Below are 25,000 nucleotides of genomic sequence, written 5' to 3' on the forward strand. Positions count from 1 at the left end.
CCCTCCTCCTTCCTCTCTCCCCCTCCCTCTAACCTCCCTCCTCCTTCCTCTCTCCTCCTCCCTCTACCCTAACAGCTGGAACTAAAGTTTCCATGGAGGGCTCCTTCAATGGCAACTTCACTCTTTTTACAAACACTCCTTCGCTCTCTCTCTCTTTCATCCATTCATTCACACCCTTGCGCATTCATCGTGCTCTCAATAGCTCAAATAAACATTCATTCACAGGTTTGCTCATTCAGTAGGGGCTTTATTGGCAGACAAATGAGGCACCTGTGTTTCAAAAGCTCTCCTGTTCCTCTATCCCTCTAGCTCACTCTCCTTCTCCTCTTCCTCCCCTTCTCCTCTTCCTCTCCTTCTCCTCTTCCTCTCCTTCGCCTTGTCTCTCTTCCTCTCCTTCTCCTCTTCCTCTCCTTCTCATTGTCTCTCTTCCTCTCCTCCTTGTCTCTCTTCCTCTCCTTCTCCTCTTCCTCTCCTTCGCCTTGTCTCTCTTCCTCTCCTCCTTGTCTCTCTTCCTCTCCTTCTCCTCTTCCTCTCCTTCTCCTTGCCTCTCTTCCTCTCCTTCTCCTCTCTTCCTCTCCTTCTCCTTGTCTCTCTTCCTCTCCTCCTTGTCTCTCTTCCCCTCCTCCTTGTCTCTCTTCCTCTCCTTCTCCTCTCTCCCTCTCCTTCTCATTGTCGATCTTCCTCCCTCTTCCCCTCCTCCTCCTCTCTCTTCCTCTCCTTCCTATTCCTCTCCTTGTCTGTCTTCCTCTTCCTCTCATCCTCCATATTCCTTTCCTTCCCCTCCTCCTCCTCTCTCTTCCTCTCCTTCCTATTCCTCTCCTTGTCTGTCTTCCTCTTCCTCTCATCCTCCATATTCCTTTCCTTCCCCTCCTCCTGCTTCCTCTTCCTCTCCTTCTCCTTGTCTCTCTTCCTCTCTCTTCCCCTCTTCCTCCCTCTTCACCCACTCATTCCCTTTTAACAGCCTACCATAACAAACACTATACATTCTGTCCTCCTAGCAGCTCCTACTGCTCATCACATTACAGTCCCTGCTGTCTAGTCTGGGGTATGCATCCTCCAACAAACATTTCCGGGGCCTCTTCAGAATCCACGGCTGGCTGCCAGGAATTGGACAGTGGGTCAGAGGGCCGCCGGACCCCCTCGACGGGCCCCCTCTCCTAATCACCAGGGCTCTTCCTGTCTCTCTGGGCCCCCCGGCTGACAGTCAGAGAGATGGAGGACGAGGGGGAACCAGAGGGTCAAGGCCTCATTGCAGCTCACTTGGCAGGCTCATACTGTGGGGCTGTGTGTGTGTTTGCCTTTTTTGTGTTAATCTATGTCTATTTGTGTGACGCTGTGTTTTTTTCTGTGTGTTTTATTCTGTGTGTGTGTGTGGTGTGTGTGTGTGTGTGTGTGTGTGTGTGTGTGTGTGTGTGTGTGTGTGTGTGTGTGTGTGTGTGTGTGTGTGTGTGTGTGTGTGTGTGTGTGTGTGTGTGTGTGTGTGTGTGTGGGGTGTGTGTGTGGTGTGGTGTGTGTGTGGTGTGTGTGTGGTGTGTGTGTGTGGCAGAGAATCAAAGGTCAGGGTTAAAAATGCTGCAGTTTACAAAGTAAAGCTGTCCATCCAAACACTATCTTCACAACGATAGCATTTAGCATTATCAACAAGGAGGAAACATGGGTCATGTAGTACACCACACAGAGAGGGAGACCATGATGGGACTTTAGACAGGATCAACTTGAAAAGTAAGGTATCGCCACTGCCATTCTGACGACCTAAAACAATATCAAGGAAAGGTTTTTGCTTTATTTTGGTTCAAGCAAGGTTTTCTGAGTTGGTTTTATCCACGGATTGCATTAGTATTTTGTAATTGCTGGGACTGCTCTAAACATATAAATATGTATGGTGTTGAGTTCACGCTATATGTGACTGAACCAACTTTGTGTCAGGGGCACATTGCAGAATAAGGGCACTAAACCCAAGCTTAACCAGCTGTTGAGCTTAGTTTACTGTACATGAATATCTCATAAGAATTTACACAAAGTGGAGAGATATAGTTTTTTGGGTTGGAAACCTTCTCTGTTATGACATCTCTGTCCTTTTCCCTCTTTGTTATGACATCTCTGTCCTTTTCCCTCTTTGTTCTCGTGTCTGGTTTAGGTTTGAGCAGGGATTCTGTACAAGCCCTCACTACAATGAAAACCTCCCAAAACATTGGAACAGGTCCTTAATGAACGGGTCCTTAATGAACAGGTCCTTAATGAACAGGTCCTTATTGAACGGGTCCTTATTGAACGGGTCCTTAATGAACGGGTCCTTATTGAACGGGTCCTTAATGAACGGGTCCTTATTGAACGGGTCCTTAATGAACGGGTCCTTATTGAACAGGTCCTTAATGAACTGGTCCTTATTGAACAGGTCCTTATTGAACAGGTCCTTAATGAACGGGTCCTTAATGAACGGGTCCTTATTGAATGGGTCCTTATTGAAAGGGTCCTTATTGAACAGGTCCTTATTGAACAGGTCCTTATTGAACAGGTCCTTAATGAATGGGTCCTTAATGAACGGGTCCTTATTGAACGGGTCCTTATTGAACGGGTCCTTAATGAACGGGTCCTTATTGAACGGGTCCTTAATGAACGGGTCCTTAATGAACAGGTCCTTAATGAACAGGTCTTTATTGAACAGGTCCTTATTGAACAGGTCCTTATTGAACAGGTCCTTATTGAACAGGTCCTTAATGACACTGCATATGAAGATTCAGAAGCAAATATTTCCACCAGATCCTGACGACAAACAAAATCATTTCTGTTGAGGTTTGGAGAAAGGTCCATTTAGTTTTTTTTTATAACAGAAACACAGTGTGAAAGTATATATTGACTCATGATTTCCACATAGCCTGAAGGGAGGAACATGAGTGTCACTTACAGTAAAACTATGTCTGCAGTAACACACTATCCAATAAAGACTTCCTGATCACATCAGTTTCCATTGCCATAGTATGAATGTAGTTGCTTACGCAAATCAACACGTGGCTCCAATGTCCTTATTGTATATTTTAGGTTACTACCATCGGCCCAAACCTGCCTGACATTAGACCAAACGTGTCTGATGTTATTAGGCTGTTAAGGAAAACTACAGTAGGCCTAAGGCGAATGAAGAGTTCACAGAGCTTATTGCAGATGCGTTTAAAAGCATTCACAAGTGTGCATGGTATGAACTCATTTTTCACTTTGCACATTACTTTTGGGCATTATGAAAATATCACCCTAAAAAAAAAACACGATAAAAAATGGCTGAAGAGAGAACATTGGAGTCACAAGACCTTGTAAGTAAAAACCCTTAGGCCTCATTGTTCCTCAGTATGAACTTCTCAGACAACCTGTGGCAGCAGCACTGCATCCTAGCAGATTCTTATCAATGATATGATATTCCTTCTCCTGTTTGGAGTTGCTGAGTCATTTGACTAATTACATTTTCATTGAATGGAAGCGCACACACGACAGGTCGCTTGTTCGAATCTGTCAGCCGACTAAGTGAAGAATCTGTCAACGTGCCGTTGAACAAGGCACTTAACCCGAATTGTTCCTGTCAGTTGCTCTGGGTAAGAGCGTCTGCTAAATGACTACTGTTAAAATCAACTTGCATTATCTCACTGTGACTAAGACATTCTTCTAGATATCTGTTCCTTATTATAGTGCACTACTTTTGACCAGGGTCCATTAAAAGTAGTGCACTACTTTTGACCAGGGTCCATTAAAAGTAGTGCACTATATTATACGGAATAGCTGGCCATTTGGAACGCAAGCCAGGGTGTTTGGGTCTAAACTGGGGGGAGTTGTCAATCAGTTTATATAGAGCGTGCTATGTACCTCAGTCTTTTAGGAAGAGAGACAAAAAAGTGAACAACTTCAAGGGGGAGAGTTCAGTCTGTCCCTGAAGGGGGAAAACACATGTGATCTCTGCCAGAAAATGTGATCTTTACTGAAAACGCATCATGTGAATGGCTGATGTTATCATCATTTGCTTATCACTATTTTTTTGGTGGCCTGTTCCAGGGTCTTAGACATCTTCTATGGACTATAGAAAACACTCAAATATTACAGCCATTTGCTGGTGTAATATGGACATGCCAGGAAACCTGTTGATGTGGCTATAACCTCATTCTACTATTGAGAAATCCTTCACTTAAGTTCCTTCTGGCTCACACAAGCCAAGGCTACTTACTTTACCACAAGTAGAGGGTTGAAACTATTATGGCAAAATACAAAAAGTTATTGTTTAGCAAATAACTAATGTGGGATAATTCATAGTGTTTATAAAGGATTCAACATATTCCCGTTTTCGTAATATAATGAATAATAGATATTTTCAGAACTCATGATCATTTCCACCGTTTAAACAAGAAAATGAGATGTTGCAGCGGCCCCCCCCCAAGGCAAAGACAGAACTGTACAAGACACTTCCAAGGCAGAGCCTGCACAGAGCCAGGGAGAGCAGACGACACTCATATACTTTTTATTCAACTGTTTCCCTCATATGAAATGGGAATAAAATCTGTCATGGACATCTCCACTGGGGTGATTATAACACAATTGTTGTCATAGGTATAAGGTCTAGGACTTGGTAAAAATTGAGAAATTCAAGATATATATATATTTATGTTTTGTTAATAATGTCATTATAATTTCCAATGCTGATAAGAATCTACTTTTGTACATTTATGGACTCATTCCAAATGCTTGTAAAATATATTTGACATAGATTTATGTCTAATCAAGAGTTTGATTTCTTATGAAGTTTTAGATTGACTAACAAGCAATAAAACCCTCATTAATCCCATAATGAAGGCAATAAATTCTCACATTGTGACCGATACACATGGACAGGTATGTCTGGTTTCACATTAACAGTGACCGATACACATGGACAGGTATGTCTGGTTTCACATTAACAGTGACCGATACACATGGACAGGTATGTCTGGTTTCACATTAACAGTGACCGATACACATGGACAGGTATGTCTGGTTTCACATTAACAGTGACCGATACACATGGACAGGTATGTCTGGTTTCACATTAACAGTGACCGATACACATGGACAGGTATGTCTGGTTTCACATTAACAGTGACCGATACACATGGACAGGTATGTCTGGTTTCACATTAACAGTGACCGATACACATGGACAGGTATGTCTGGTTTCACATTAACAGTGACCGATACACATGGACAGGTATGTCTGGTTTCACATTTTAACAGTACATTTGTAACCATGTCAAGTAACCTCATTTTGTAAGTCTTCAATGTCATGATTGTATAGATAATATATTGTGTAACTGAATCTGACCCCTTAAGATTTGTCAAGTGACAGAAATGCCAATATTTACGGCCCACGGCAGGTTTTCTTGCTTTATCTCTTTATTAAAGCTTGTAAAAAAAAAAGAAATGAGCTCATCACTTTTGTAACATACACAGCAGAATTCTCTTAGCACTATATGTACAACTTATCACCCCGTCATTGTGACACCATAACAGAAACGCTCTGCTCCAGGCTTTCGGAACACTCACAGTCATGTGATGGGGGAGCTTTGAGTGGAGGGTGAGAGATATAAAGGGGGGGGGGGGGGCTTTTAAAGCCCCAGCCTCTCCGCCTGGACTCCATGTCACCTCCAGGTCCCCTTCCATTTGATTTGTAAAGCTGACTGGCCTGTGCCCCTCCTAGGCATCCCGGTACAGGCAGACATAGCCACCCTGTCTCTCCGTCCTTCATGCCTTGAACTCCCTCACACCCACACACTAGCCATGCAAAGTGATGTGTGACTCTCGTCTTGTGAGGCGCTGTGGCTTTGATTCATAAAGAGAACCGGATAATATCTGAGTTGGATCTGACAGGTGCAGAGGCTTGAAGAGGTTTGTTTACATGGGGGAGAAGGAGAGAAGCGCATGCTAGGTTACAGGGTAAATATGGTTTTCCTTCCTGTTTTTGTCTGCCTATCAGTCTGGCTGTCTGGCACCTACACTTTCTGTTCTTTTTGTGTCCATCTGAAAGTCTCTGTCTGAGTCTGAAACCTCTCTCTCTCTCTCTTTCTCTGTCTGTATGTCTGTCTGTCTGATTCTCTATCTGACTGTCTGTCCAGCTATTTTAAGTTTCATCACAACAGATTCCACACAAATCCCTGCTGAAGAACCTGTAGTTTCACTACTTGTTTGATCGTCTGGCTTTTTTCCTCATTTGCTTTCACAAAGCTCAAACCAAAAATAAAAGATCAAATAACCTCTCATAATGATTCATTACGACCCTGAACTCAAAACCATGAAAATTTGTTTTCAGAGTTCAAAACACACTATAATTTCCCGTCATTCATTTGACTAATTCAGCTAGATGCTCCAAAGAAAAAGGCTATCCAGACTTGTCTATCCTAGTGAGGAATATATAAACATAATAAAATGGAAGACGAGCTGCCAAATCCATCGTACAGTAGTTAATCACGTGACTCAACCTATCTTGTGGCAAATTCATAACATGACAAAGTCAGGTCTGGTTGGGAACAAGGAGGTTGGTGAATGATGACCAATCTGTCTATTGGCAGTAGACACTCAGGCAGTCAAGTGAGAGAATTTATAGATGGAGCACTCGTGGCATAGTCCTGATTGCTTGAATTGGCGGCTTCCCTTCCCTTCATTGAGCTCTAGAGAGCGTTCCTGTCCATTTAAAATAATTGTTTCATACCTTACGAGAGAGAGAGGGGCGAGAAAAGATAGGGAAAGACTGAGTAGATGGAGAAATTCTGCTAAATGATTGACGTCGCTGGATTAGAACCAAACGTGGTGCTTTAGCCTTTATTTGGAATGTTTTACCATATTGTTTTGATTGTGAGGTCACACATGAATTTTCCAAAGTACTCGGAATCATGATGCGGATGCCAAAAAGCAACAGTCGGAGACATCAGGATTCCAAGGGGGGGCCCTGAAAGGAAACGTTAAATCACGTAGGAAAGTATCCATAAAAATATGTTATGAGTTTTACAACAGCGGGTGGTTAGAGGTCAACTTCAGTTGTTAAACAAAATAATATAACATATTGACAAGCATCGACAGCAGTAGCTTGATTCTCTCTCTTTTTTTCCCTCCCTCTTCTGAAATATACTTGCATTTGTGTTGTCTTTTTTTTTACTGTGTTCAGCTGTAAAACATTTTGAGAAACTTTATTCTTCCTGTATTCAATGCTGGGACTAGCTAGAGGTCTTTGGCTGACTATTAAAATGATGAAAGAATGGAAAATCGGATTGGGGAGGATGTGATCCTCCTCCCTCTCTGTGTCTTCATAGTGTGGGCGTCAAGCCAGTCACACTCTGATGCAACCCCCCCTCTCTCTATTTCCCTCACACTCTCACTCTCTGACTTCCTCATCTTTCTTACTCTCCCTTTCTCTTTTGCTCTCTCCCTCTCTCTCTGACTCCCCTCTCTCCTCTGACTCCCCTCTTTCTCACTCACTCACTCACTCACTCACTCACTCACTCACTCACTCACTCACTCACTCACTCACTCTCTCTCTCTTTACTTCTCTCCCTGACCTCCCCCTCTCTTTCTCTCTCCCTCTCTTTTCCCCTCTCTCTCTCTCTGGCAGACCTGCAAAGGGTCAATAAAAATGAGTTAAGCTGAAGGATATGAAACGTGAGGATGTATATGGTATGCACTGGGAAAGGTAGCATCTGGTGCACTACGTAGAAGATGTGGGCATATGGATTCTGACAGAGTTATTTAGTCAGTCATTGTGTTTTTCCTCTAGGATTTTGCCTGTGCTTAGCTCCATTTATCCTGAAAAACTTAACGATTATAAGCATACCCATAACATGATGCAGTCACCACTATGCTTGAAAATATAGTCAGACTCGAGTCACAAATATGATGACTCGCAATTCGACTTTGACTTTAACACCAATGACTCGTGACTTGACTTGGACTTGAGCCTTATGACTCGACCTGACTTGATACCCTCCCCAAGCCCAAATATAAAAAATGATGCTATTAAAAAACGTGTGCAACTCTTCCTTTCACGGATTACAGTTTAAATCAGACAGCAGCCAATCAAATTGTGCCAGCTGAGAAAAAGTTGTGTGTGGCATTTTCGGATATAAAGACGACGCTGTATCAACAAAAAACTAATTGCAACTTGCAAAACATGCGGGAAGAAAATTACAGACCGGAGTCGCAACAATTTCCAACTTTGTTTGACATTTGAAGCTGCACAAAGAACGGTAAAGTCGTGGCTAATATAGCCGACAGCTATATATTTTATTACTTTACTGGTGTAACATGTAGGCTAACGTAACGTTAAATCAATGAGCCTCCACACAGTGCAGGAATGTGATCATTGCACCCAAGATTGAGCTACAACTGGCTAGGCAGTTGGTAGCCTAAATCCTGCCTGATGTTACTGCTGTTCCTAAAACCATTGACATACGTTAGCCTACTGTAACCACACAGAGAGAGAGTGTGTGTGTGTTAAGGTTGGGCAATTGTGTATAAGCCTACATCGCCCGATTGCGCCCCATAGTGATCCTCGATAGTCGATCACTATTGGGGGGGGGTGTCTTTCTCATGGGGCGGCAGGTAGCCTAGTGGTTAGAGTGTTGGACTAGTAACCGTAAGGTTGCAAGTTCAAACCCCTGAGCTGACAAGGTACAAATCTGTCGTTCTACCCCTGAACAGGCAGTTAACCCACTGTTCCTAGGCCGTCATTGAAAATAAGAATTTGTTCTTAACTGACTTGCCTAGTTAAAAAAAAATACTATTACTCTTGTTAAAAATATGAAATGGAATTATATTTGGTGAAGAGCACATTATGACGTGTTTAGGACTCGAAACTCAAAGTTTAGAACTTGAGACTTGACTTGACGTTCTTGACTTCGGACATGCCTGTCTTGACTTGGGACTTGTGACTTAACACACATAACACACTGTAATCAGGACAAAAAGTACATTTCTTTGCCACATTTAAAAATAATGATAATATTATTTTAGTGCCTTGTTGCAAACAGGATGCATGTTTCGGAGTATTTTATTCTGTACAGGCTTCCTTCGTTTCACTCTGTCAACTAGGTTAGTATTGTGGAGTAACTACAATTTTGTATTTAACCTTTATTTAACTAGTCAGTTATGAACAAACCCCCCAGCCTACCAGGGAACAGTGGGTTAACTGCCTTGTGCAGGTGTAGAACAACAGATTTTTACCTTGTGAGCTTGGGGATTCGATCCAGCAACTTCCGGTTACTGGCCCAACGGGCGCTAACCACTGCAATGCTGTTGATCCATCCTCAGCTCTTTGTAACTGTTTTAAAGTCATCTTATGCCTCATGGTGAAATCCCTGAGCGATTTCCTTCCTCTCCGGCAACTGAGTTAGGAAGGACGCCTGTATCTTTGTAGTGACTGGGTGTATTGATACACCATCCAAACTTCACCATGCTCAAAGGGGATATTCATTGTCTGCTTTGACTTTTTTTATTTTTTTACTCATCTACCAATAGGTGTCTTTCTTTGTGAGGAATTGGTCTTTGTGGTGGAATCTGTGTTTGAAATTCACTGCTCGATTGAAGGACATTACAGATAATTGTATGTCTGGGGTACAAAGATGAGGTAGTCATTAAAAAATTAAACACTATTATTGCATACAGAATAAGTCCTGGGGGCCTGGGAAAATACAGGCTTCCTCACAACATTGTGCAAAATTCTATGCCAAACTATGTTCCAATCGGTGCTGTAATTTATTACCCCGTAAACACGTGGGAATACTATTTCTGCGCTATAAAATAAGCAACAACTCCACTCCACGTCGATCTCGCGATAGTTCCACGATCCCTCCATGCTTGTCTATGGTGAGAGTTTTCCTGGTCTCGCGTGATGTCTGAAGTTTCCCACGCCTATTGTTGTGGCGTCTGCCCTTTTCTCTCACTCTCTCTAGCAACCCGCCGCCTCCCCCTCCTTTCTGGACTCCTCTCCCCCTCTCCAGCGTCCCTGCATCGCCAGTCTGCTTCTGTTGTCTCGGCGGATTGTTGGTCTTAGGGAGAAAAGATATCGCGAGTGTTGGAGTTTTGGTGAGAGTTTGTGGAAGATGGCGCCTGTTGTGACAGGGTAAGTCTGAGATTCAGGGCTGGTGGTTGTACTGGAGTTAAAGTGAATTTAAGTTTTTCAGAGAGAATTGGTTGCTTATGTTCGAGCATAGATTGCCGACCACATTTGGGTATTTATGGCCATTTGTTTTCAGTCGGGGAAAGTATTTTCTTTGTCTAAATGTATTGTGTGTGTGTGTTTTCGTTTGACTACTCCACTGTGCTGACTGTTGCTGCACCACGGTGCGGTGTTGTGGGGTTTGAGCTAGCTAGCATTGAGGTCCTTTTCCAGCACCAGGCAACGACACGAGTACAATCGGTCTGGGTTGGGGAAAATAAACGGTTGTGTTTGTCTAATATTTTTAGAGGACATTTATTCAACAATATATCCCACGATATAAATGAATTCACCTTCTAACCATGTTGCAATTGAATATACTGTTCCGCTGTGCTTGAAACACGTTGTGGCTTTGTCAAGCAAGGCATCGTTTTCTGTCCTACATTGCGTTCAACTCATAAGTCTGTGCTGTTAGCTGGCTAACTAGCTAGCTTTCTGGATATTTCTCTATCGACTGTTGGTAAATACACTTGCAGACGTGTGATTAAGCGATGTTTTGCGGTGCGTAAATGTACTCGAATATGAAGTGTTTATACAACAGTCCCGTGCTTTCCCGTGCCATATCCTCTCCATGCGCGGTGCAGATAAATGTTTATTTTATTTTTGAGCGCAACTAGGGGCATAACCTAACGCCAATTCTCTAGAAACTACCCGAAAGTCCCCAAAAATCACGTTGTGGATCTTTAGTTTTTTAAATTTTGTACATATGTCATTTTGTATCTTTCTATATAGGTCCGTAAACGTCAGATAGCCAGCGCAGAGCCACTGAAATGTGACGCCCCTGTCCAACGTTGGTTCGCCGCTTTATGAAATAGCGAACGCTATAATAAATTAGCTACTGTGATAATTTAACTAGTTTTAAGCTACTTATATTTCTGAAAGGCAATCCTAAAAGAGGCAGCTATCTAATCTGTCTAAATACCCTGTATTTTTGGGCGAAGAGGTAAATGATAACCTCAGACTCGTAATCTTTTTGAATGTTAGTCAGTTTCATGGGCTTTGTCTAATTTCTTTGATTATAGCTATATTTTGCAATTGGGAGATGAAACGTGGGTAATTATTTTATGGAAGAAAAAAAAAGATCAATGAAATGGCCTTTTTAGCCAGTATGTCACCAGACTTTATAATTGACTGGGAAATAGTATTGTCATCATAGCTTGCCTTAAGTCTACTGCTCTATAGCTTAATTTTCCAAGTTTCCAATGCTCTTATGATGCAATAACTAGTATTAATTATTATTAATGTTACTATAATGTATTATAAGGTACTATCAAAATAGCAGCTACAGTAGCTATCTGGTCTATAGATATCTCCCATGCTAAAAACAGTCCCATACCCAAAACAGTAATTTCGATGGTTTGCCTGCACATTAGCCTAACACAGGCCTTTTTGTACTGTGGAGTCAGTAATCCCCACAGACAGCTCAGTGGGTGACAGACATTAGCTGGGCCTTTTGGGGGAGGGGGTGGGGCAATAAGTGCGTGCTTGCTCATTTGGGGCTTTCCAGCAGACCTGAGCTGATATCTGTTTGGAGAGAGGGCAGGCGGGGTGGGTCTGGGTGGCTGGCCACCTGTCCAGATGATATTTACTAAAGCTGTGTGCTTTTTTTTCTGCGGGGGATGGAGTGAGTGAGCGGGGGAGGGGGGGGGGTTAGAATGCCATACGGGGTCATTATTATCATGTGGCTGGGTACGAGGCTGGAGGCTAGGGATGAGAGAGAGAGAGAGCCCACACCCCGGGCGGCCTGTACACTGCCCCTACAGCCCCACTCAGGGTCAGCTCTGACAGACAAGGCCCCCTCTCAGGGTTGGCAGGGCAGGGAGTTGTGGTTGAGGAAGGGCACTAGTGCAGAGATGAGAGGGCAGTCTGAACTGGGTCCAATAAGAATATGCATTCTAGAATATGCATTCTAGAATATGCATTCTAGAATATGCATTCTAGAATATGCATTCTAGAATATGCATTCTAGAATATGCATTCTAGAATATGCATTCTAGAATATGCATTCTTATTGGAAAAATGTAAGCGATGGGCTATATAAAGACTATGTCTGAGTTTGTGAGCAAAATGTGTAACAAATTAACACATTGTAGGGGCTTACTGATAGTCTTGCTTAAGTTAAGATGGTTTTAATGTACAGTACCAGTAAAATTGTACATTGTAATAGGGAAGACATCAAAACTATGAAATAACACATATGGAATCATGAAGTAACAAAAAAGTGTTAAACAAATCAAAATGTATTTGAGGTTCTTCAAAGTAGCCACCCTTTTCCTTGATGACAGCTTTGCACACTCTTGGCATTCTCTCAACCAGCTTCGTGAGGTAGTCACCTGGAATGCATTTAAATTAACAGGTGTGCCTTGTTAAAAGTTAATTTGGGGAATTTCTTTCATTTTTAATGCGTTTCAGCCAATCAGTTGTGTTGTGACAAGGTAGGTGTGGTATTCAGAAGAAAGCCCTATTTGGTAAAAGACCAAGTCCATATTATGGCAAGAACAGCTCAAATTACCAAAGAGAAATTACAGTCCATTAAATCAAATCAAAATGTATTTGTCATGTGTGCCACAGGTACACAGTACAGGTACCTTACATTGAAATGCTTACTTACTGGCTCTATCCAATAGTGCAAAAAAGGTATTAGGTGAACAATGGGTAGGTAAAGAAATAAAACAACAGTAAAATGACAGGCTGTATACAGCAGCGAGGCTGTACGAGTAGCGAGGCTACATACAGACACCGGTTAGTTGGGCTGATTGAGGTAGTATGTACATGTAGATATGGTTAAAGTGACTATGCATATATGATGAACAGAGAGTAGCAGTAGCGTAGAAGAGGGGTTGGTGGGTGACAGGACACAATGCAGATAGCCCGGTTAGCCAATTTGCGGGAGCACTGGTTGGTCGGCACAATTGAGGTGATATGTACATGAATGTATAGTTAGTGACTATGCATATATGATAAACAGAGAGTAGCAGCAGCGTAAAAGAGGGGTTGGGGGGCACACAATGCAAATAGTCCAGGTAGCCATTTGATTAACTGTTCAGGAGTCTTATGGCTTGGGGTTAAAAACTGTTGAGAAGCCTTTTTGTCCAAGACTTGGCTCTCTGGTACCGCTTGCCATGCGGTAGTAGAGAGAACAGTATGACTGGGGTGGCTGAGGTCTTTGACAATTTTTTGTGCCTTTCTCTGACACCGCCCGGTGAAGAGGTCCTGGATGGCAGGCAGCTTAGCCCCAGTGATGTACTGTTCCGTGCGCACTACCCTCTAGTGCCTTGCGGTCAGATGCTGAGCAATTGCCGTACCAGGCAGTGATCCAACCATTCAGGATGCTCTCGATGTTACTTTAAGACATGAAGGTTAGTCAGTCTGGGAAATTTCAAGAACTTTGAAAGTTTCTTGAAGTGCAGTCACAAAAACCATCAAGTGCTATGATGAAACTGGCTCTCATGAGGACTGCCACAGGAAAGGAAGACCCAGAGTTACCTCTGCTGCAGAGGATAAGTTCATTAGAGTTACCAGCCTCATAAATTGCAGCCTAAATAAATGCTTCACAGAGTTCAAGTAACAGACATCTCAACATCAACTGTTCAGAGGAGACTGTGTGAATCAGGCCTTCATGGTAGAATTGCTGCAAAGAAACCACTACTAAAGTACATAAATATTAAGAAGAGACTTGCTTGGGCCAAGAAACACGAGTAATCTACACTAGACCGGTGGAAATCTGAGTTCAAATTTACGATTTTTGTTTCCAACCGCCCTGTCTTTTTGAGACGTAGACTAGGTGAACTGATGATCTCCCCATGTGTGGTTCCCATAGTGAAGCATGTGGGGGTGTTTTGCTGGTGACACTGTCTGTGATTTATTTAGAATTCAAGGGACACTTAACCAGCATGGCACCATAGCCTCCTGCAGCAATACACCATCCCATCTGGTTTACACTTAGTCCTACTATCATTTGTTTTTCAACAGGACAATGATCCAAAACACACCTCCAGGTTGTGTAAGGGCTATTTAACCAAGAAGGAGAGTGATGGAGTGCTGCATCAGATGACCTGGCCTCCACAACCACCTGACCTCAACCCAATTGAGATGGTTTGGGATGAGTTGGACCGCAGAGTGAAGGAAAAGCAGCCAACAAGTGCTCAGCATTTGTGGGAAATTCTTCAAGACTCTTGGAAAATATTCCAGGTGAAAGCTGGTTGAGAGAATGCCAAGAGTGTGCAAAGGTCTCATCAAGGCAAAGGGTGGCTATTTTGAAGAATCTCAAATATATATTTAGATTTTTTTTTAACACTTCTTTTGTTGGATATCTCCAAATGTGTTATTTCATAGTTTTGATTTCTTTGCTCTTATTCTACAATGTAGAAAATTGTTAAAACAAAGAACCCCTTGAATGAGTGTGTCCAAACTTTGACTGGTACTTTATATCTGAACTCTATCAGCTCAGTTTATCCTAAATAGTATCATGTGGCATTGTACATGATCTGTCCTTTTGATAAGAGAAGCATAAGAGAAGCAGTGAAGAACTTACGTGCAGCCTATCTCCTCAACACAGCTCTCTGAATGTTAGAAAAACTGGAATAAGATCAGATTACACAGCAATCTTTCTTCCTGACCTCAGTGAGGATACCAGTGAGCCTAGCAGCTCTGGCTGAAAGAACACAATCTGGGCATCGCCTGGGATGATAAAAGCATGAATCACTTATTTCAACACAATGATGCCTCTGCTTGGCCCCAGGGAACACAATTTGATTCAACTTTCGCATTATTGTTTTCTCCCTCATGTCCTCACACTTTTTACCCCTTTGCCAAAAGGCGTACGTCGGGAGACTTTGTCGAGTCAACGCCAGGCCTCTTTTCAACCATTAAACCTGCCTGTGATGGACAGAGGTGGTGTGTGCGCGCATTTTTGTGTGTTTGTGGCTTTGGGGAGTGTGTTGTGTTAAGCGTACGTGTGAGTCACTGAGTGTGTGTGTGTCTGTGTATTTGGTGTGCGAGTTCCCTGAAACAGGATTTGAGGTTTGCGTGAGTGAAGCGGTCTCCAGGGTCCTCTCTTCTTTCAGTTCACACATTATGAAAGGAGAGGAGCAGATGTGGAAGCAGTGACCTTTTTGGTGGCAGAGGGCTGTGGTGGAGTTAAAAGGGTCCACCGATTCATCCCTCCTGACACTCTCGCACTCCCCGCCTCACTCCCTCCTCTACCTGAGCCGAGGCATTGAAGGATCGGTTGAGGGAGGAGATGCATGCTGGTAAAGAGCCAATCTGTTTGACACGTTGTGACCTGAGCGCTATACACATGGTTTTACTGAAGAGATGTTCATTCAGTAAATGCTCTCCAAAGTCTGAGGCAGATTCATCGAACGAAGGAAGGCAATGAATAACATGCAGTTTGCCTGACTTGTAGTTTTTACCCAACAAAGTTGCCAGGATGATTTGGAAAGGTGCTATGGTTTCATTTCATTGCGATATCCCCTGATGCTTATTGGCCAACATGGACCAGCTAGGTTGGACTCAACTTGATTGAGTTATGACTAGGACTACGGCGGTCATGAAATTTTGTCAGCCGGTTATTGTTATATATATTAATTTTTAAAATTTTTAATTTGATTTATTTAACTTTTATTTAGGAAAGCTAGGCAAGTCAGTTATGAACCTCTTTAGGCTAGGGGGCAGTATTTTGATGTTTGGATGAAAAACGTGCCCGAATTAAACTGCCTGTTTCTCGGGCCCAGAAGCTAGAATATGCATATAATTGGCAGATTAGGATTGAAAACACTCTAAAGTTTCCACAACGGTCAAAATATTGTCTGAGTATAACAGAATTGATATGGCAGGTGAAAACCTGAGGAAAATCCATCCAGGAAGTGCTGTTTTTCTGAAACTACTCTTTTCCATTGCAAGCCTATCCTCCATTTAAAGGGATATGAACCAGATTCCTTTCCCGATGGCTTCCACAAGGTGTGAACAGTCTTTAGACATAGTTTCAGGCTTTTATTCTGAAAATAATGAGCGAGAATGATCACATCGCGTCAGTGGATAGCCAGATGTCCTCAGATTTGTGCATGCTCGCTCGCCGGGAGTGAGACCTTTTCTTTCTCTCTTCTATTGAAAAGGCTACCGTCCGGTTGAAATATTATCGATTATTTATTGTAAAAACAACCTGAGGATTGATTTAAAAAAACATATGACATGTTTCTACAAAATTTACAGATACTATTTGGAATTTTCGTCGGCCTGTCGTGACCGCACGAGCCTGTGGATTACTGAACAAAACGTGCCAACCAAATGGAGGTTTTTGGATATAAAGACAATCTTTATCGAACAAAACAAACATTTATTGTGTAACTGAGTGTCTCGTGAGTGCAGACATACGAAGATCATCAAAGGTAAGCGATTAATTAGATTGGTCACGAAAGTCAGAAAAGCAATCTACTTTGCTGCTAGCTGTTTGTAATGTTTTGTCTGCAAAGAGCTGTCCTCAAAATTGCATGGTTTGCTTTCACCTTAAAGCCTTTTTGAAATCTGACATTGCGGGTGGATTAACAACAAGTTGAGCTGTGTTTTGGTGTATTGCACTTGTGATTTCATAATTTCATATTTTTAGTAATTTAATTTTAATTTTAATTTGGCACTCTGCAATTCACCGGATGTTGACAAATGATCCCGCGAAAGGGATCTGAGCGGCAAGTCAGTTAAGAACAAATTCTCATTATCAATGACGGCCTAGGAACAGTGGGTTAACTGCCTGTTCAGGGGCAGAACGACAGATATGTACCTTGTCACCTCGGAGATTCGATCTTGCAGCATTTCGGTTACTAGTCCAACGCTCTAACCACTAGGCTACACTGCCGCCCCAAATATATATATATATATATATATACATACACACACACCATCGGACAAAATCCATTATTTATCTTTGGTCAATCTGAAGACCTCAATAGTAACATGTTTTCACAACAAAACATATTTCATTAAACTGTCAGCTGCTCTCTCTGCGTGCTTAGAGGGATCATAGTGCCCTGAGTACCAGCCCATTAGGACCTGATGGTTGTTAGTGAGTTGAGTACTACTAACGCATGTCCAGAGTGCATAAGAGGAGATCACCGTGACTCAAAGGTCACGTAGAATTTGACTGAGGTCATGACTGCTGGTGTGGCAGTAATACGGTCACTGCAACAGCCCTAGTTATGACATGCTTCCCTATCACGCTCAGTCTTGTTTTCTCTCCGTTCCTCTTTTCTTTCTTTTTGTATTTCGCTCTCTCTTTCTTTCATTCTTTCTTTCTTTCTTTCTTTCTTTCTTTCTTTCTTTCTTTCTTTCCTTTCAATCTCTTTCTGAGGAAACACAAGGGATGAAAAGGCACATTTTTGAGTCATTTGGCTTGGCATTCGCCCAGCTTGGCGCTCCCCATACTTGGTCCTCCGCCACACGCTAGTGTGAGTGTGGAAGAGGCAAGGATGTCTGCCAATGAGAATAATCCCAATCCACGTACATCTCATACATTAGTTATGTAAAAAAAAAAAGAAAATGGTTAACAAGTGGTTTACTTTATTTGTCATGTACAATTCCAGGGTTGCAGTGACGCTGACACTCACTCTTTCACTTTAAAGTGTTGCCAAGCAACAACCATTGATTACAACGTTTTAACAAACTATATGCTGAAATCTGCTTTTAACAAGAAATAGTTTCCAAAACACTTGAGAAAGAGTGCAGATGCAAAGTTTGGTAACAGAATTGACAGTAAAAATGTATTTTTTTTAATTTTTTTTGTGAGGTCATGTTTTCTAAAAATCTGTTAAATATCTACTCTGAATTAAGATTGTCTGCAGAAAGAAATGGTTGTCAGCTGTGATATGACACTGGAGTTTGAAAACATCTATTTTGGTTATTGAATGACAGTAAGATGAACAGTGGATCAACACCCCCAAAAACAGAATGACTGTAACAGATTTAAAAAAATTGATTTAACCTTTATTTAACTAGGCAAGTCAGTTAAGAACAAATTCTTATTTTCAATGACTACCTAGTGGGTTAACTGCCTGTTCAGGGGCAGAACGACAGATTTGTACCTAGTCAGCTCAGGGATTTGAACGCTCTAACCACTAGGCTACCCTGCCGCCCCGAGAATGACATCATGGGTCCTTGAACTGTACTACACAGAAATGCTAAATTATTCATGTGTTGTTTTAATGTGTTTATTGTATTGTGACGTGTAATTGTGGTGCTATACAGGGCTAATCTGGAAAAGAGACTTTGGGTCTCAGCATTGACAGTCTGTCAAAATTAAAGGAAAAAGGAATAGTAAAAAAAGAATTGCCTTCACGGTGATGTATCTGGAATAGATGCACAAAGATATAAACATGTCATATCCTCCTTTTTATGTTTGGTTATTATGCTACACACTGGCCAGGGCTTGACAGTAACTTTTTTTTTTAGGCACTTGAGCTTTTACTTTACCTTCTATACAGGTATTTTAATGTTTGGTTTGTTAAATGTAAACATGCCATATGTAATATCAATTTTTATAGTTGACTTCGCTACTTGAGTCATCTCTCACCGGGCTCTTTCTCTCGGTGCCACTTTCCACACAGACCTAGCCACGCCCGTGTCACTCAAGGAGCGCATTTGATCTTCCTCAACCGCGAGACATTTGCGTTCCTTCTGCATGGTTAATGCAGCACATGCAACAATTCTGTTTTCACTTTACTTCATAATATAAATCCACTAGTGTTCTATAATGACACTATTAGTTTGTTTCTTACATCAGCAAACAGCTAGTTTGTCGTGGCTTAGCATGTTGCCCTAAATCTTGAGATGCTAATTGTTAGCCGCTAATGCTAATAGCTAGCTAGCTAATAAATGTACTGAGTAAGAGCAAACGTAGTTAGGTAATACAGCCTGATAATACCAGTGATGGTGTAGACCTAACTCAGAATGTTGTTTGTGCAACAGTATTTTCTAAATCAAAGAGTGATATGCAAAGCAAGAATATGTTAGCTACATGAAGTAGCTAAGAGAAAACATGCAATGTAGCCAAAGCTTATAGGGTCCCCTAGGAAACACTTATCAACACTTTAGTTCCTATTTTGTCACAATAACTCCTCTGGCATTTTAATTTGTCGTCATATCAAACAACACTGTATTCGAAGTGCCCACTATTACATTCTAACAGTTTTGCTCTATTTTGCAAGTCAAATCGCAATTGCAACATTTGGTTAAAAATTAGTCTTCAATTATTTGCCCATATCGTGCAACCCTACGTGGCAGCGTGGAAATTCTCAATTGAGCAGTCGTGTAAAAAATACTTTAAAGCACAACTTAAGTTGTTTTTTTGGGGGGGTATCTGTACTTTACTATTTTTGACAACTTTTACTTCACTACATTCCTAAAGAAAATACTGTACTTTTTACTCCATTTTCCCTGGCACCTAAAAGTACTAGTTACATTTTGAATGCTTATTAGCAGGACAGGAAAATGGTCCAGTTCACACACTTATGAAGAGAACATCCCTGGTCATCTACTGCCTCTGATCTGGTAGACTCACTAAACAGAGAACATCCCTGGTCATCCCTACTGCCTCTGATCTGGTAGACTCACTAAACAGAGAACATCCCTGGTCATCCCTACTGCCTCTGATCTGGAGGACTCACTAAACAGAGAACATCCCTGGTCATCCCTACTGCCTCTGATCTGGTAGACTCACTAAACAGAGAACATCCCTGGTCATCCCTACTGCCTCTGATCTGGTGGACTCACTAAACAGAGAACATCCCTGGTCATCTACTGCCTCTGATCTGGAGGACTCACTAAACTTACAAACAAAGCATTTGTGTTATGCCTGAGATTTGCAGTGTGCCCCTGGCTATTCGTAAAGAAAACAAGAAATGGGTGCCATCTGGTTTGCTTAATATAAGAATTTTGAAATGATTTATACTTTTACTTTAGTACATTTGATCAATTCCATTTACTTTTGATACTTAAGTATATCTAAAACCAAATACTTTTAGACTTTTACTCAAGTAGTATTTTACTGGGTGACTCACTTTTACGGGAGTCATTTTCTATTAACGTATTTTTACTTTTACTCAAGTATGACAATTGGGTACTTTTTCCACCACTGCAATTGAGTGCAGGAAATGATAAAAGTGCTGAAATTTGTTTTGATTGAAGTTGAATTGAACAGTATAAAACAATCAGAATGGAGAAAGACTCATTGCAATCACTAAGAATGTATGTGTTGCAACCCTAAGATCACTCACTACTAATGAAGCACCCTGGGATCACTCACTACTCATGAAGCACCCTGAGATCACTACTCACTAATGAAGCACCCTGAGATCACTACTCACTACTCATGAAGCACCCTGAGATCACTACTCACTACTCATGAAGCACCCTGAGATCACTACTCACTACTCATGAAGCACCCTGAGATCACTACTCACTACTCATAAAGCACCCTGAGATCACTACTCACTACTCATAAAGCACCCTGAGATCACTCACTACTCATAAAGCACCCTGAGATCACTCACTACTCATAAAGCACCCTGAGATCACTCACTACTCATAAAGCACCCTGAGATCACTCACTACTCATAAAGCACCCTGAGATCACTCACTACTCATAAAGCACCCTGAGATCACTCACTACTCATAAAGCACCCTGAGATCACTCACTACTCATAAAGCAAATGTAGAACTTTTATTATTCCACAACATTAAATACTGTCAAATTACAATATATAAATATATACACTGTGATATAATAGTATGCCCATATCGCCCAGACCAAAGTAGGAGAAATATTTTTTACTTGTTCAAAAGCTCAAGTCACCAAATAAGGATGCATCTTTACAAAATATAATGCATTACTATCTTTTTTTTTACCATAGAGAATCAGACAGAAATGTAGGCTACACACTGTCTATTGGTTTATCCTCATATTCAAGCCTGTCTCAAAATACAACACTGCCCCTTTAACACTCTCCTGGAGGATGGGTGGCCACATTTAGTAGCCTATAAAATATTGCAACATTACAATCACAACCAAATACTTTTGTTTTTATAAAATAATTCCCTCCAGGGCTCGAATTAAGATAAATACATTTATTGTTCAAAACAGACTCTGGGACACTTCTGGGATGACAGAACCAAAATACCACTTACGACATACGACCTCGGCACATGCATAAAAAATAAGCTATGAGACTGATGCAACAACCGTTTAAGATTTAAAATGTTTATATAATATTTATTTATTCCTATTATAATGCACAGATGTCTGTAGGCTATGCGCCAGTTTAAAATATTTGTTTGAAATTTACAGGGGAGATCTAAAGATGCAACAACTAGCAGGGTTACTAATATGACTAGGATTATCATCAACTAGCAGGGTTACTAATATGACTAGGATTAGCAACAACTAGCAGGGTTACTAATATGACTAGGATTATCAACAACTAGCAGGGTTACTAATATGACTAGGATTAGCAACAACTAGCAGGGTTACTAATATGACTAGGATTATCATCAACTAGCAGGGTTACTAATATGACTAGGATTATCACCAACTAGCAGGGGTTGGTTACTAATATGACTAGGATTATCATCAACTAGCAGGGTTACTAGTATGACTAGGATTATCAACAACTAGCAGGGTTACTAATATGACTAGGATTATCAACAACTAGCAGGGTTACTAATATGACTAGGATTATCATCAACTAGCTGGGTTACTAATATGACTAGGATTATCAACAACTAGCAGGGTTACTAATATGACTAGGATTAGCAACAACTAGCAGGGTTACTAATATGACTAGGATTATCATCAACTAGCAGGGTTACTAATATGACTAGGATTATCACCAACTAGCAGGGGTTGGTTACTAATATGACTAGGATTATCATCAACTAGCAGGGTTACTAGTATGACTAGGATTATCAACAACTAGCAGGGTTACTAATATGACTAGGATTATCAACAACTAGCAGGGTTACTAATATGACTAGGATTATCATCAACTAGCTGGGTTACTAATATGACTAGGATTATCAACAACTAGCAGGGTTACTAATATGACTAGGATTATCATCAACTAGCAGGGGTTGGTTACTAATATGACTAGGATTATCATCAACTAACAGGGTTACTAATATGACTAGGATTATCAACAACTAGCAGGGTTACTAATATGACTAGGATTATCAACAACTAGCAGGGTTACTAATATGACTAGGATTATCAACAACTAGCAGGGTTACTAATATGACTAGGATTATCAACAACTAGCAGGGTTACTAATATGACTAGGATTATCAACAACTAGCAGGGTTACTAATATGACTAGGATTATCAACAACTAGCAGGGTTACTAATATGACTAGGATTAGCAACAACTAGCAGGGGTTACTAATATGACTAGGATTAGCAACAACTAGCAGGGTTACTAATATGAATAGGATTAGCAACAACTAGCAGGGGTTACTAATATGACTAGGATTAGCAACAACTAGCAGGGTTACTAATATGACTAGGATTATCATCAACTAGCAGGGGTTGGTTACTAATATGACTAGGATTATCAACAACTAGCAGGGTTACTAATATGACTAGGATTATCAACAACTAGCAGGGTTACTAATATGACTAGGATTATCATCAACTAGCTGGGTTACTAATATGACTAGGATTATCAACAACTAGCAGGGGTTGGTTACTAATATGACTAGGATTATCAACAACTAGCAGGGTTACTAATATGACTAGGATTATCATCAACTAGCAGGGGTTGGTTACTAATATGACTAGGATTATCAACAACTAGCAGGGTTACTAATATAACTAGGATTATCAACAACTAGCAGGGTCACTAATATAACTAGGATTATCAACAACTAGCAGGGTTACTAATATGACTAGGATTATCAACAACTAGCAGGGGTTGGTTACTAATATGACTAGGATTATCAACAACTAGCAGGGTTACTAATATAACTAGGATTATCAACAACTAGCTAGTTTACTAATATGACTAGGATTAGCAACAACTAGCAGGGTTACTAATATAACTAGGATTATCAACAACTAGCAGGGTTACTAATATGACTAGGATTATGCCTCTGGCTGCTGGACAATTAAAATATGGTTGATTTGAAAACCAATAGATGAGAGATGCTGGTTTCAATGGCATATTAAGGCTTTATTAAATAACTCAATGTCTGGTCATATTTTGATTAGGGTAGTCTACTTTGAAAGCCGGTATGATGTGCTTCATAAAATGACATTTTAAAAGTCCAGGTTTTAAGCAATTTAAGTTAAATAGTTTCAAAAATGCGAACCACCTCCGCTCAGTTAAGGTGGGTGATGTGCGGTGCGCAACAAATCTCTGTCCCTCACTCTCGTGACCATTTGATCTGAGTGAACCATGAGTATGTCGACAGAATCTAGCCTTTAGGCGTTAATGTCAATTATCCGTCATTATTGTGGTCCTCTGTAGCTCAGTTGGTAGAGCTTGGTACTTACAGCGCTAGGGCAGTGGGTTCGATTCCCGGGACCACCCATACATTAAATGTATGCATGTGCTGTGCTCTACTGCAACTGTGGTTTGTGACTGCTATGATTTCCTGTTGTGGCCAATTCAATTGTAGTCACTCTTGTTACTGATAAAAACATTTTGTTGGTCACTCTCTTACCCATTTGGGAAGAGTGTCATGTTTTAATCACTTAATGATTCATAATCAAAATTGTTATCAGGAGAAACATTAACTTCTGTGAACTTTCATAATCTTCCCTCCTCACAGGGGAGAGGAATTAGATAATATCTCAAAGATATGTGGGTTTCTGGTAACAGAAACAGACACTATGCAATATTTCTTACAGAAGGCAAATCATTTCTGCAGATGACCCATTTTCCATCTGTGTGACCAGAATTCAAAGCCTTTGCTTATTCCAAATTTTATAGGATGGAAAATGATTGAAAAACTTGCCTTCATGCCCCAAAAAATATAGACTCTTTTTGCTTTCATTTGACACCAAATTTGATACGCTTCCCATGTTGAATGCTAATGTTTCCTTTTACATGGAAATGACCTTGTGTATTTGATTAACCTTTTCTTGTTGGGGTTGGGGGTGCATTTCCTTATTCCCAAAAGCCTGAGGGCCAGAGTTTTAAGTTATTCCCTTACCGTCACCAGACAAGAATTGAATTCTTTGTAGGAGGAAAGCGCCCCCCCCCCTACTCTTTACCCAAGTGAGAATGCAGTATTTGCTTGCGTGAGCTCCAACTTTATCTCTGGGGCTCAAAACACGTTATTGTTTCAAGAAGGACAAGATCAGAAGAATTCTCGATGCAAATCAGCCGGTGTGGTTTTGAAAAACACCCTCGCGTCATGGTTGAACGAAGCCCAAGTTCCCTGTTGTTGTTGGCCTTGCTAATCCTCTCTCCCGATAGAGGGAGAGAGGGAGAGGGAGAGAACTGTTTTGTGGTGCCCCCTCTCCTCAAGCCAAGCGAGTTTCAGCATCGCCAAGGGAACCAGCCGTCTTTCTGTCAGCTCTTTCTGCCCCACCGTTACGTTTCAGGATGTTTCATTCAGAAAACACGAAGTGAATCCCCCTGTCTGTCTGCTCATTTGATTTCATTCAACGTCCTCTCCTACCATCCCAGAATCATGTCATGTTTTGCAATCTTTTACAGCACACACAGTGGGGGGAGAAAAAAAATGTTGGCTACAGCTTGAATGGTATTGACTTTTCCCTTTTTTTTTCCATTTTAATTC

General features: G+C 41.2%; 1 protein-coding gene across 1 annotated transcript in view; it reads left to right on the top strand.

Annotated features, from left to right (window-relative positions):
• Positions 1-9,931: 9,931 nt before the first annotated feature.
• rbpjb (recombination signal binding protein for immunoglobulin kappa J region b) overlaps positions 9,932-25,000 on the top strand; it is an 89,445-nt gene continuing 74,376 nt past the window's right edge. Inside the window, 1 exon segment of the mRNA XM_031832569.1 lies at positions 9,932-10,117. Coding sequence (XP_031688429.1) covers positions 10,098-10,117 — 20 coding nt within the window. The 5' untranslated portion in view covers positions 9,932-10,097.

The sequence above is a fragment of the Oncorhynchus kisutch genome, linkage group LG9 (assembly GCF_002021735.2).
Source record: "Oncorhynchus kisutch isolate 150728-3 linkage group LG9, Okis_V2, whole genome shotgun sequence".
Taxonomy (NCBI): Eukaryota; Metazoa; Chordata; class Actinopteri; order Salmoniformes; family Salmonidae; genus Oncorhynchus; species Oncorhynchus kisutch.